The 14,179-nt window shown below is 36.3% G+C and overlaps 1 protein-coding gene across 7 annotated transcripts in view; it reads left to right on the top strand.

Annotated features, from left to right (window-relative positions):
• LOC145673335 (uncharacterized) overlaps positions 1–14,179 on the top strand; it is a 154,266-nt gene that overhangs the window by 63,187 nt on the left and 76,900 nt on the right. For 5 of the 7 annotated variants that reach the window (XM_081742970.1, XM_081742962.1, XM_081742945.1 and 2 more), the window contains 2 exons: positions 8,549–8,674; positions 13,272–13,409. The exons of 1 other annotated variant lie outside the window; for it this stretch is intronic. In XM_081742970.1, the coding sequence (XP_081599096.1) occupies positions 8,549–8,674; positions 13,272–13,409 (264 nt within the window). The remainder of the gene's footprint in view (positions 1–8,548; positions 8,675–13,271; positions 13,410–14,179) is intronic. One more of the 7 variants, XM_081742978.1, reaches the window with a different exon arrangement.

Here is a 14,179-nt window from a genome sequence, read left to right as displayed (position 1 = left end):
TGGACAGCGGTTTACTTCTTCAGAAGATATCGAAACATGGGTCTCTGACTGGATCGCTTCCAAGGATGAGGACTTCTTTCGCCACGAAATCCGTACATTGCCTGACAGATGGGCGAAAGTGGTGGCTAGCGATGTACAATATTTTTCTTAAGGTATTTATGTATTTTGTGTTTGTACTACAGCTTCAATGTGTGCGTACCAACCGCACGAATTAATTCCTAGACCAAATAGATTGCAACAGTGAATGATTCTTTCCGCTCTTGTGGCAATTCTCCCTTGTTCCAGATAAGGAGAATGAGTTCGTGTATCTTATTCCACAATTTTTTTCCTCTCCAGCTAAAATTAACTTAGACAGAATTTCGTCTACACTCGGAGATTTATATTTCTTTAATTTCTTTATAGAACTTTGTTTCTGTTCCGTTAGGCTGTGGAATATACGGTTCTGCTGTGTGCATTTCCCTTTCTCCACGATCATTAGTTTTTGGCTGCGTGTTAAGCAAATTGTCAAAGAAATTTTTCCATCTATTCAAAATGCTGTTTGTATCGGTGATAATTGTTCCGGCGGCTTTGTTCGATCGGTTAATACATAAATGCGAGGTTGATAGCCATTCTTAAAATTCGTTGATGCCCTTATACATGTCTTGAATGTTTTTATTTTTACTATTATATTCAGATTCATTAATTTTAGCTTTAAAAAATTGTGTTTCTTTGGAAGTTTTCCGCCTGATGTCAACGAAATTTTGTGCAGTTATATCGTTTGGATTTTGTAGCCAACGCAGTTTTGCCTGTTTTCTCTTCTGTACTAGTTTAGTTCATGCCTGGTCGAACCATGATTTGTTCTTATGTATTTCCGCTTGCCCAATTTTTCTTTTGCCGAAATGTTAATGCTATCTCTAATTTCAACCCAAATATCCTCAACACTAGTGCATTCCGAACATAAAACTGAGAATCTGTTTTACACTTCAATCTGGTATTTCCCTCTCCACTGGCTCTTCTCTAATTTCTTTAAGTTAAAGCTTTCCTTTTTCAGATGTTGAATATTTTCTTTATTCAAAGATAATATCTCTTACTGTCGCTGGTACCCCCCATCGAACATCAATTATGATAGACTTTCCTTATATCTAATATCAATTTTATTATTATTATTATTATTATTTAATTCATCTGGTGATGTCCAAGTATGTTTATGAACGTCACAATGTAAAATTTTGTACTCTTCACGATAAGGTTTCTGGGTGTTGCAAAGTTCACGAGTCTATCACCGTTGTCGTTACTGTCCTTATGCAAACTTGGATTCCTTATTATTTGCTTGAAAACATCCTTTCATCCTATCTTCGCATTGAAATTCCCTAATAATTTTCATATGGTATCGCGGGAGTTGATCAAATATGCGTTCTACTTCTTCATAACAACTGTCTTTTATATCGTGATCCATATCTTCCGTTGGGGCATGCAAATTCAGAACAATGCCACAACAACAATCCTTAAGAGTAATGAAATAAAATTTATCATTAACAAATTCAACCCGTTTAATTGCTAATATTCGTTTGGGATCGAAAAACCCTGTTCCTAGTTGGTGACTTTTATTCCCTTCCCCGTTAAAGAACGTAGAATTTCTAGACTGCTCCCATTCCTTTCCATCTAACTTCCTGAACTCTTACTAGGTCCATTCTATATGTCTCTAACTCAACTTGTTACGGATTTTAACACGCCTGCCCTATAAAGACTTCTTATATTCCATGTTCATTTTACTTTGTATGTTGTGTTTATTGATCTTGAAAATGCTTTTGACTGTTTGAACTGGGAGTTCTAAAGAACATTGGGCTGGAACATAAGGACCAAAGATTAATGACTTTTTTTTTTTTTTTTTGTCTATCGTTCGTCCGTTATGCCCTCTGGGATAAAGGAGACGGATGATTAATGAAAGTAAATGATGATGATGAATACATTTTTGTGCTCTCCCATCTGGAATCGAACTTGGAATCGCGTACACCAAAAGTACCTGCGCTAGCCACTAGACCAGCGGAAAGGGCAACAAACCTATATTTGAACCAATGAGTAAGTGTTAAAATAAGGGAAGAAATGACAGAAGAGTGCAATTTGATGGGAAGATGAATAGAAATGTCCTCGACAAGGTCATGTAACGCCTATCTAGAAAAGGAAGGGAAAAATGATTCACATGGGGAAGGCAGTAATTCGGTTGTAGGTTGAAGGATTGATTATATATAGTTTGCAAATATGGTGGTAATTGCGTAATCTAAACAGAAAACTAACATGAGTTAGAAAACGTAGGAAAAGCTCTGAATGATAGAGATGGATGAAAAATTAACTTAGAAAAGCGAAGGTAGCTGTGTTTAGGTAGATGGTACCTGTTTCAAGTATATAAATAGGAAGAGAGACAGAGCAGAACAGGTGACTAATGTTTGGTACATAGATTGTGTTACTATTGAAAGTATGAGGTGCAAATAAAAAAAAAATAATAATAATGGCAGGAGCATTTGAGAAATTTGAGAAAAAGCAAATTTTGTTGGGCCATGGATTTAAATGTGAAGGATATTTTAAATGTATTTAATAGTAACCAACAAGCTACAAATATTGAATACAAAAGAAACGTATAATATGCTTGCAGTCAACTTTGCTGTCAAGGCGCTACTTCATTACAAAAAACAAGTGACAACCAAAAACAGCGAATTCACAGTATACATATTTCAAGTCTGTAAACTTTCAAGATCGGTTATCACAAAGCCACAGTATACAGTCATCACAGAACAATATTTGCTTTCCATAACACTTCCTCTCAAATATTGTTTTTTTTTTCTTTTACTGCCTTTCGCACACGTTCATTGCATCTCTAAGAGTTTCAAAACGCACACGCGCTAATGGTTTGGTCATAATGTCAGCTACTTGATGTTGACCATCTATGTGTTCCACACTTAAAATACCAGCTAGATATTTTTCACGCACAAAGTAATATCTAACATCAATATGTTTGGATCGCTTGTGAAACTCTGGATTTCTTATTAATTTCACTGCACTCGCATTATCAATCAAGAGTGTTGGAATTTTGCTGATCACAGAAATCTCACTCAACATACGCATCAACCAAATCACTTCCTTTGCGCCTTCACTGGCAGCCACAAATTCCGCTTCTGTGGTTGAGAGTACTACACACTTTTGCTTTTGACTCAGCCACGTAATCGCTGCACCGCTGTACTTACACACCATCCCAGACGTCGAACGTTTTGTCCTGCTGTCCCCAGCAAAATCAGCATCGGTGTATGCTTCGAGAATTCCGGATTTATATTTGTACCGGTAAAACAGGCCATAGTCCGTTGTACCTCGTAGATACTTCATTATTCGTTTCACAGCTTCCCAATCACTTTTTGTAGGTTTTCCTAACTTTTGCGAAACTTGACCCACAGCATAAGCAATATCCGGTCTTGTAGCTATTGCTAGGTACATCAAGCTTCCTACAGCTTCCCGATAGGGTACTTTACCGGAGATGTCCTCCGCATCATCTACAGCTTCCTCTTTAACCATAGGCACTGCAACTTTATTGGCTTGATCCATCCGAAAACGCTCAAGAATCTTCTTGGTATAGTTGCTTTGGTGCACAAAGATTGAGCCGTCACTTTCCCTTTTAATCTGCATTCCTAAGAAGCTATCCAAGGAACCAACTGTAATTTTGAATTCACGTTTGAGGTTCATTAGAAATTCCTCAATGTGTTCACCATCAGTCCCTGCAATCAATCCATCATCTACATATATGGTTACCAACAACTTCTGTCCGTCTTTTTCACGTATAAAGAGACACGGATCAGCATCCGATGCTTTTAAGCCACACTGTTTTAAGAACCGTACAAACCGTGCATTCCAGCATCTAGGTGCCTGTTTCAGTCCATACAGGCTACGCTTTAATTTACAAACCCTACCGGTACCGTCATCGTAACCATCTGGTTGTCTCATGTACACTTCATCTTCCAGTTCGCCGTATAGAAATGCTGTTTTTACGTCAAACTGTTCAAGCTTAAGACCCTCATTTGCAGCAACACTTAGCACTGTCCGCACTGTATCGTATCTTGCAACAGGGCTGAAAGTCTCGTCATAGTCAACACCTGGCTTTTGGATGTAACCCTTTGCCACAAGTCTGGCTTTGTAACGGCCAATGCTACCGTCAGCTTTGGTTTTCACACGCAGCACCCAACGACAGTCCACTACCTTCTTGTTTTCTGGTAACTCGATTAAATCCCAAACATCATTTTCGTACAGTGAAGTCATTTCTTCATCCATAGCTGTTTTCCAGAATTTGCTATCACGAGAATTCATGGCTTCCTCATATGAATTTGGAAGATTGTCATTTACAGCAGCCACCATTACATACTCGTTAAAGTAGGATGGTTTTCTGATCGTCTCTCGGTCACGAAGTTCCATGTTACTTTTCTGACTTCCATTTTCCTGTGATTCATTAGTTACTGAACTTCCATCTTCAGCAACTTCCTCTTCAGCAGAAACCTCGTGTTTGATGTTCAATGTAGCTGATTCACTACCGGTGCCCGCTTCTCTCAGTTCAAAACTCTTTTCGGGAACAAATTTAACATCACGACTTAATAATATTTTATTTGACGACGGTACAAAAATGCGATAACCATCTCTATCTCCACAGTAGCCAACTAGCACTCCCTTGACACTTTTTCGATCCCATTTTTGACGTGTTTGTTTTGGAACGTGCACATAACAATCTTCTCCAAACACTTTTAAATGATTTATATTGGGCCTGTCTTTACCATACCAAAGTTCATACGGACTTTTCGTTGTAACTGTTGTTGGACCCGTTCTGTTAAGTACGTATGCCGCGGTGTTTACCGCCTCAGCCCAGAGTTTGATTGGTAGATCTTTCGAGTGTAACATAGACCTAGCACATTCTACTAACGTGCGATTTTCGCGCTCCGCTGCACCATTTTGTTCTGGTGTGTACGGCATTGACATCCGTACTTCAATTCCACGTTGCTCGAGAATTCTCCGTACTTCTTTGTTATCAAATTCTCTACCACCGTCCGATACAAACTGTTTCACTTTATGCCCTACCTGATCAACTTCTGCTAGAAACTGTTTCAGTTTATCAGCCACTTCATCTTTGCGTTGTAGGAAGAATACCCGCCGAAACTTTGTGTAGTCATCCTTGAAACACACGAAATATTTGGCACCCCCTAGCGAATTTTCTGACATAGGTCCACACACATCTGCACTTATTACTTGACCTGGTACCTTAGCTCTGTCTTTACGAGAACTAAAACTGTTTCTGTGTTGTTTACCATAAACACACCCTTCACAGAATACATCTTCACCATCTTTAACATCAATGCCATGCAATTTTAGAACACTTAAAACGTGACGCTTGTTTTGATGACCCAAGCGTTCGTGATACAATTGTAACGATTCTGATGCACGCCCTATGAACACTTTTCCTGTTGTTTCTGATGGCTTTACACGCATATTCAGAACCATCAAACCGTCGATTGCCTGTCCAGTAAGAACTACTTGTCCGTTTTTCTTACACTGTATTTCTTTCGCACTTGTAAACCACTCACAGCCCTTGTACAGTGAGACTGACTGCGAAAATAGGTTAAGTTCAACCTCCGGTACATGCCACACGTCCTCTAGGTAATTAGTTACCCACTTCCCATTGATTAACATTTCAACGTTTACAGTCCCATGACCTACAGCCTTCATTACCATACCGTTTGCCACTTCCACATTCTTCGGGACAGCAAAGTCTGTATAGGTTGAAAAGTATTCCCGGTTAGCCGTCATGTGTACTGTCGCTCCGCTGTCGTTAATCCACTGATCTCGATCAATGTTCCGTATACCGCACATAAAAGCAGAACACACAAATGCCGAACCCTCCTTGTCTTGACTTGAAGAAAGTTCAGTCTTGGTTTGCTTCACAGACTTCATACTAGGGCAATTTCGTTTGTAATGTCCTACCTTATCGCATCTAAAACATTTTATGGCACTTGTACTGTCTTTCTTGGACTTATCACGTTTACCGGAATGTTTCCGTAAAGTTGACTTGGACACGAACGCAGCAGACGAATCTTTCCCAACTGAGTCGTGCATTTCAGCCATTCGTAGCCGTTCTACTAACTGATCCATCGTCCTATCTTTAAGAGCCGTAGCCTCCCACACCTGACGAAAGTTGTTGTACTCAGCCGGTAACGTTGATGTGATACGCAACATCAAAAGTTGTTCCGGTAATGCTACATCGAACTGTCTTTTCATTTCATCACTCAAATCGTGGAAGTCTCTTTGCATAACTGAAATGTGTTCTAACATACTCACGGTAGGATCCTTTTTCGCGCCAAAAAATTTTTCCGCCAGTCTATCAAGACGATGACCTGAACTTTGTTCATAAATAGACAACAACCGCTGCCACGCATCATTCGCGGATTGCACAACACCTAGCATATTATACACATCATCTGATAAAGCGTTCGTTATCAGCAACTGAGCATGTGCATCGTTTTTCTCAAAGTCACCATGCTCCTTCCTGTATTTTGCCAACGCTTCCACTGACTCCGTTTCAGCCACGTATGTCGGTTGTTTGACTTTACCGGTAACAATATCAACCAGTCCATGGCACTTGAACAGAAGTAACATTTGGTGCTTCCACTTGGTCCAGTTTTCTGCACTCGTCAACTTGTCTATTTGGATTTTTAAATCTGCCATCTTCGTATCAAAACGAAAAACACTCCACTTGAACAGTCACCAAACAGTTCCTTCGGGAATGGCACACCACCAAAAAGCAAGCAAGTCTCAAAAGAAAACCGGAACTACACCTTCACATTACCACACGCGCTGGGCCCATAACCTGTTGGGCCATGGATTTAAATGTGAAGGATATTTTAAATGTATTTAATAGTAACCAACAAGCTACAAATATTGAATACAAAAGAAACGTATAATATGCTTGCAGTCAACTTTGCTGTCAAGGCGCTACTTCATTACAAAAAACAAGTGACAACCAAAAACAGCGAATTCACAGTATACATATTTCAAGTCTGTAAACTTTCAAGATCGGTTATCACAAAGCCACAGTATACAGTCATCACAGAACAATATTTGCTTTCCATAACAAATTTTATTCTACCGTCTTTGAATGTTAAGTAAAATACGTATTCATCGAATATACCATGTGGAATATTGTAATACTTGGCCAGAAAAATGAACACTATGTAGTTAAATGATGATGAAAGATTAGATTTGCCAAATGTAGGCGTAAAGAAGAATGTGGTAAATTAGATGTGTCAAATGGAAACCCAGTTATGAAGTACTGGGAATAGTAGAAGAGAAAAGAACAATATTGGGTACAATTAAAAAAAAAAAAAAAAAAAAAAACAATTGATTATTGTTTGAGAAAGAACTTTATATTGAAGAACGTGATAGGAGGTATGGTGGAAAGATAAAGAAGAAGCGGGCGAAAGAAATTGTAATTGATGGACGGTATTAAAATATAATAATTATGTCAAGACAGATAGGGTTTCTAAGAACTGTGGTACATGAAAATTTCCAACTGATCTACCAGTGATACCTATTATGTAATGATTATGTACGTTAATGTAAAATGTAGTTATGCACTTACACAAAAATATCTGGGCATTGGCCTGGCAGTGACTCCTGCGTGAATTCCCAATGACATGACAAGTTATTTAGTACTAATGGAATTTTATTCCTTCAAACTATGCGAACTAGTCAGCTCTACTTGCTGGTCTAATGGCTATAACGTGTGCGTGGGGGAGCATCGAATGTATTACAATGGTTCAGATCCCACTTTAAACTGTAGATCTCGTTCTACATAGAGCCTCGGTGCGAACGAAGGACTTGAATACAAATCAATCAGTTAATCAACATACGAACTAGCTGTCTCCAGGCAGTTTGCTACTTCGATAAATATTTCACTGAAAGAAGCGTCGTTATTCCTGCAAATAGAATATGGTATTTTTATAGGTCAGATTTTCGTCAAAGTAAGATGAACGAAAGCCTGAGATCTGTACACACTTTTCACCCATGTTCAAAACAATTAATTTTACTGAGAGTTGTTTTAATATTTTCACAAGTTTCTTTCCAAATTTAAACTGAAAAATGGAAAAAGAGATGTAAAATTTTATCAGCTATGATAAGAAAATTCATGTTAAACTTACCTTGGCGGTCATAATCTGCAATAATTTAAAAGGTATGAAATATGTAGTAGCTTTATCAAAGTATGTATAATAGTATGCCAGAAGACCTGTCTTCCAAACTGTAAACTAGCATGATAGAGGGAATTTAGCTTTATTTTAGAATCAGAGAGTTCAAATACATGTAAATCAATAAAACAACAGCAAAAATACAGCGCAAATTGCAGATAAAATTATAGCAGAGTTTTTGTTCCTACTGGTTCATTGTAAGATTCTCCAACTATTCGTTACTTTATAACATGTAGTTGTATCAGGAATTAGCTATTTGTCTAGTTTTTGACCTACTAGTGTATTGTTTAATCTTATTTGTACAGGAAAAAGATCAAGTGGTTTCTGAATCAAAGTATCATGCACCTAAAGTATCTGTGGGAATTAATGATATGATACCCATGTATAACAGAAGAAATATACATGGTGGTGTTAAAATGGTCAGCTTTAATGTAAGTATTGGTGAATTTATTTTACAAATGCTTATTCTGTATAATTTATGATTGTGTGTGTGTGATTGTGTACAAATTGAAATATTGTTATACTTTCTTTTTCTGTAATACGGATTTCATAACTTGCATAGAGCTGCAATTTGTATTTGTTTTTATTAAAATCTTGGTTTTTTGAGTTGCTGATTAGTTCATCTTTGTATAGATATGTGATAGAAGACATGATAAATGTCATTTTTGCTCTCTCTCTCTCTCTCTCTCTCTCTCTCTCTCTCTCTCTCTATATATATATATATATATATATATATATATATATATATATATATATATATATATATATATATATATATATATATAGATAGATAGATAGATAGATAGATAGATAGATATAGTGAGAGAGAGAGCAAAAGTAGGAAGTCGAAATTACCAACTAATTGGAACCACAGGTAGTTCGGATTTTCGAAAATGGCCAAGAGATGCCATTTCGGCTTAAATATACTGTATGGTATGCTTTTATCGATACAGTGGTTATATAGTACATGCAGTAATTACAATACCGTACGTAAGGCTACTTATATTTAATGTTTCTGAAGAACCTGCCCGTACACTAAATTACACTGTTCTTGTAACTCACACTTAAAAAAACTTGTATAGGGCTCAGGGAAAATAAAAGTATGTAACAAACAATTACATATGAATGAGCTTTTGTAAAAACACTAACTTCACGCAACACTGACGGACAACCCCAATTGTTTGTTTATCGCTAGCGCTAAGACAAAATGTTTTAAAAAAATTGGAGACCGCGTTCGGATTTTGACGTTCGGATTATCGACGTCCTACTGTATATATATATATATATATATATATATATATATATATATATATATATATATATATATATATATATGTGTGTGTGTGTGTGTGTATGTATCATAAGTATTCTGCCCTTATTGGCAGGTCATTTGCAGCAGCTGAGAAGCTTCCATGCTCCACGGTCCTCCGCTAACCTCTTCGTCTTCACGTATGATCTTTGTTTTTATATCATCCATTAATTGTAGTCTCCTTCGCCTCCCCCTCTCTTTCCCGCTACCATACCCTCTAGGACGTCCCTCATGATATAATTTCTTCTTAAGCAATGTCCCAACCATTTTCTCTTCCTCTTCTTAACAATATCTAAGAGTGTTCTTTTCTCTCCCACCATTTCTAACACCCTCTCATTCGTTTTCCGCTCGACCCAATTAATTCTTTCCATTCTTCTCCACATCCACATTTCGAAGACTTCCAGTCAATTTTCATCACCTTTACGTAATGTCCACGTTTCTGCCCCATACAGTACAACACTCCACACGAAGCATTTTATGAGTCTTTTTCTCAACTCTTTATTCAAGGTCCCACAAAACAGACTTTTCTTTCTCCTAAAGGCTTGTTTCGCCATTCCTATCCTTGCTTTTATTTCACCTTCACACTTCATGTCATTACTAAGAATACAACCCAGATATCGAAAACTATTCACTTGTTCTATTTTCTCCACTCCCACTTTTATATTTGACACAGACCTATTCGTTCCAATCACCATCGCTTTTGTCTTTCTAACATTTATTTTCATCCCATATTCTTCAAAGCCCATCCTCAGGTTTTGTAACATCTTATTGATTTTCTTTTCAGATTCTGCAACAAACGCCATATTGTCTGCAAATCTTATGCATCCAATCATTCTACCTCCTACCGAAATGCTATCATCATCATGTAGATTTTTTTTCACTATCTCTTCTAGATAGACATTAAATAGTGTTGGCGAGAGGCAGCATCCTTGTCGAACTTCCAATTGCACTCTCTTCCCGTATCCTAACACTTACTTGTTGGTTCATGTATAAGTTTCTTCTCTCTCTCTCTCTCTCTCATATATATACTGAATGTATATATTTGCTAATATATACATTTCATGGGTGAGTTCAGATCATTAGAAAGTGACACGTTTTCAGAAAGCTCCTATATGCAAATGAAAATTTTGAGATAAACATATTCTGAGTACTCCAGTAAAACGTTAAGTTTAAATGTTCGTGGTATTTAATAAATATATTAGAATAGTATGAAATGAAAAATGCGCCAGTCTTACGCTGCGAGGTTTGAGATCGAAATTGGGTTTGTGTCTTTATCAGAAAATTTTTGGTGACTTTCAGGGTGTATATTTTTGTAAATATGAAGTTATGAAAGCAGCCGTAATTACTTGTATCACGGATTATAACAGATTAAAAAAAAGTAGTATGTAAAAAAATGCAGTCTTGTGTAGGAAACAAAAGAATTAGTAATGCATTTTTTAGTTAATACTTAACAGGATAATTTCGTGTAATTCACTGAAATTTCAGATGAAAACCTAGGTCAACGTTATTACTTTCAGGCATCGATAAAAGTAGATACAGTGCGCAGAAAACATATACAAAATACTTTCATTTGGTAATGAGTGTTCTCGATTCGATGAATATATGATAATTCATCGATAGTTCGGATGCAGACCTACGGCAGGCTAATTTTACTTTCAGCTGAGTCACTGGTTAAAGTTAGAAATCTACTTGTTAAGAAGTATACAAGTATATTTCATATGATAATGTACTTTTTGAGCACCATTATCTAAGAACAATTTCATATTAACGTAAGTAACAATCACTTGAAACAAACAGGGAGCGAACTTTCGTGACCAGGTGTTAATGCTTGCCTTCTGTATCCTTCCCCGCTGATCTAGTGGCTAGACACGTTCTTTGGTGCACAGAGTCCCAAGTTCTATTCCCGGTGAGAGCGTTGAAATTTGAACTACTTATGATGGTTCGGATTTCACCTTAAACTATAGGTCCACGTTTCTCTTACAGAACTTTGGCGCTGAAATGGATGCTAAACTTAAATCCATCTAACCAACCAAATGTGCTTTCTGTGCACGGTCCCGGGTTCGATTCCCGGTTGGGAAACTTGCTTTGGATAAAAACTCCAGTAGTAGTGGTTCGGATCCCACTTTAAGTAGTAAGTCCTGTCTCATATAGCCTCGGTGCTGGAAAGGAAATCAACTAAACAACCAACTAACAAACAAGAAGTGAAATTCAATCACAGAATCTTACACAGTAAAAAGAACTTCATTTTCAAGACAAGAGATGGAGGGAAGTGGAAGAGTGATAGAACGTTCACCTCTGGTTAATGGGGCCGTGGCTTAATCCGAGCTCCTGTCAAATGGGCTTTGTAGAAAATCTTATGTGATTGTTTTCTCGGAGTTCTCCCGTTTTATTTCTCTTTTTTCATTCCACTATTATCATCCATCTTATTATCACGTCTCTCTTAGCCTCTGTGCATAATCGTGGAACGTTGAACTTGAAAAAGTTCAAGACAAAGGGATAATTTCGTAATTGTATCGTTTGGTAAACTTTTATTGAAATCTGAGACTATTAATATTGGATTTTTTTATGCTTACAGCTCAATGTGACTAGACCACGTTGTAAATTATAAATAGTTCCATTTTTAATATTGTTCGTTTTCCACTTTTAATATTGGCCATTCTCCATTTCTGTCAACAAATTAGAAATTAACAAATCATGATTTGAAATTATTTTTAATAATGATGATAGTGTGAGAAATTGAATATATCGTAAAATAATAATAATAAATTAACTCGGTTTCATGTTTCCCTATAGATTGCCGATTTATATATTTAATCTCCCTACTTTCAGCTTCAATTAGAAATAAACCACTAATTTAGATTTTTGAAATGATCTTTTGGAAATCTGAAGGTATAGCACAACGATATAAATACATGGAAAAGTCACACTAGACGTGTGGAGACTCGCGGCCTAATCTCCCTGCCAGGCCGTTACTCCACAGCAGTGTTTCGACTAAGACTCAAAACAATTTTACTGATAATTATTTTCAAAGTTTCTTTCTCAGCTGAAAATTAACTATACAAATGAAAATGTATTTTAATTATGTAAGAGAATAAACTAATCCTACATAAGTCATAATCTCCTATTATTTAAAAGCGAAATTGTAAGGTTACTTTATGGTGGAGGGCGGTCCCGGCTCTGATTTCCGACTGAGGTACCTGCCTCTTCTACAAACTTATCTATAATTTTGTTACCGAAAAGACGTTAAGTTTAAATAATTCAGTTTTCCATGTTAACTAAAAGAGTATTTGGAGGTTTTAAATAATTAATTATTTCTAAATTACTCTCCATTTTATATACTCGCTTCTTTCTTATGTATATGTATTTTCAATATATGTGGAGAATATCCTTTTCTATTAGCATATTCATCTAATATCCAATATTGAACTTCAATAAAATAGATGATGAACCAAAACTTCACAAAATACAAAATTGTAAGAAATCTTAACGTGATAGAGAGAAAATGAGCTTTTGAAATTGAGAATTCAAATGTGGATAAAACATCAAATAGCAGCAAGAACAGAACATGCCTGCGCTGATTGCAGATATACGTTTTTTAAAGTTTTTTTTTCTTTTTTTAATAATGCCTTGTATATTTTTACATCTTAGTTTCTTTAGAGTATATAAAGTTGTTTTATTCTTTTTGGCTTACCAAAATATGTTCAATCGTATCTTTACAGGAAAAAGATCAAATGATTTCGCAAACAAAATACCGCGCTCCTAAAGTTTCTGTAGCAATTAGTGATCTAGTACCTTTGCGCGACAAAACAAATATATCCAATAGCACGCAGAATATGGTTCAAAAACTCAGTGTTAATGTGAGTATTTGTGAATTGATATTACAGATGCATCTTGTGTAGAATTAAATGTGTGAGATTTAAGATGGATTGTGTACTATAGGGTTTTGTATGTACGGAATTCTAAAATTATGTATTTTTTAATATATATATATACGAAGTTTCCAAATCTTCGTAATCTAAAAATTGTATTTATTACTGTTGAAGTCTTATTTTATAGATCTGTTCATTATCTAATATGGCACAAGATTGAACAAAGAAACTCTTCTTTTGTTGTTGTAGATTTTCGTTCTTGAATAAGTGCAGTTTTAATATAAAAAGAAGTATAGATAAACCCCTCAGTCGAAAAAAAAAAAAAAAAAATTGAAATCTTTAATTTAACGTTGTACAGTTATGCCTTTGGGCTCAAGGAAACAACTAAAAAAATTAATACATATGAAAATGTGGAAGAAACAAGAGAAACAGAAAACACGTAGTTCTCTTGTATGTTTGTTTTTTTAGAGAGAAAATCCTGGTGGCAGGCATCAGAATTACAGAGTGAACATCAAAAGAGAACAGAAGTCCTTCTTGCATATTGTAGAATTCCGCGTCGTGTAAGAGTGACAGAGGTGCCAACATGGAATCAAAAATCAAATCGTGACAATTGGAACGGAACAGAAAGATGTGCATACTGAGGGAGGTAATTCGTGATATCAAAAGAAGACAAAAAGTCCTCTTGAATGTTGTCGAATTCTGCACATCTTTCTGTTTCGTTTCATTTGTCACGTTTTCATTTTCGATTCCAAGTTGGC

Source organism: Thermobia domestica, chromosome 2 (assembly GCF_964235325.1).
Source record: "Thermobia domestica chromosome 2, izTheDome1.hap1.1, whole genome shotgun sequence".
Taxonomy (NCBI): domain Eukaryota; kingdom Metazoa; phylum Arthropoda; class Insecta; order Zygentoma; family Lepismatidae; genus Thermobia; species Thermobia domestica.
The sequence above is the reverse complement of the archived record's forward strand: the minus strand, read 5'-3'. Positions and strand labels throughout refer to the sequence as shown.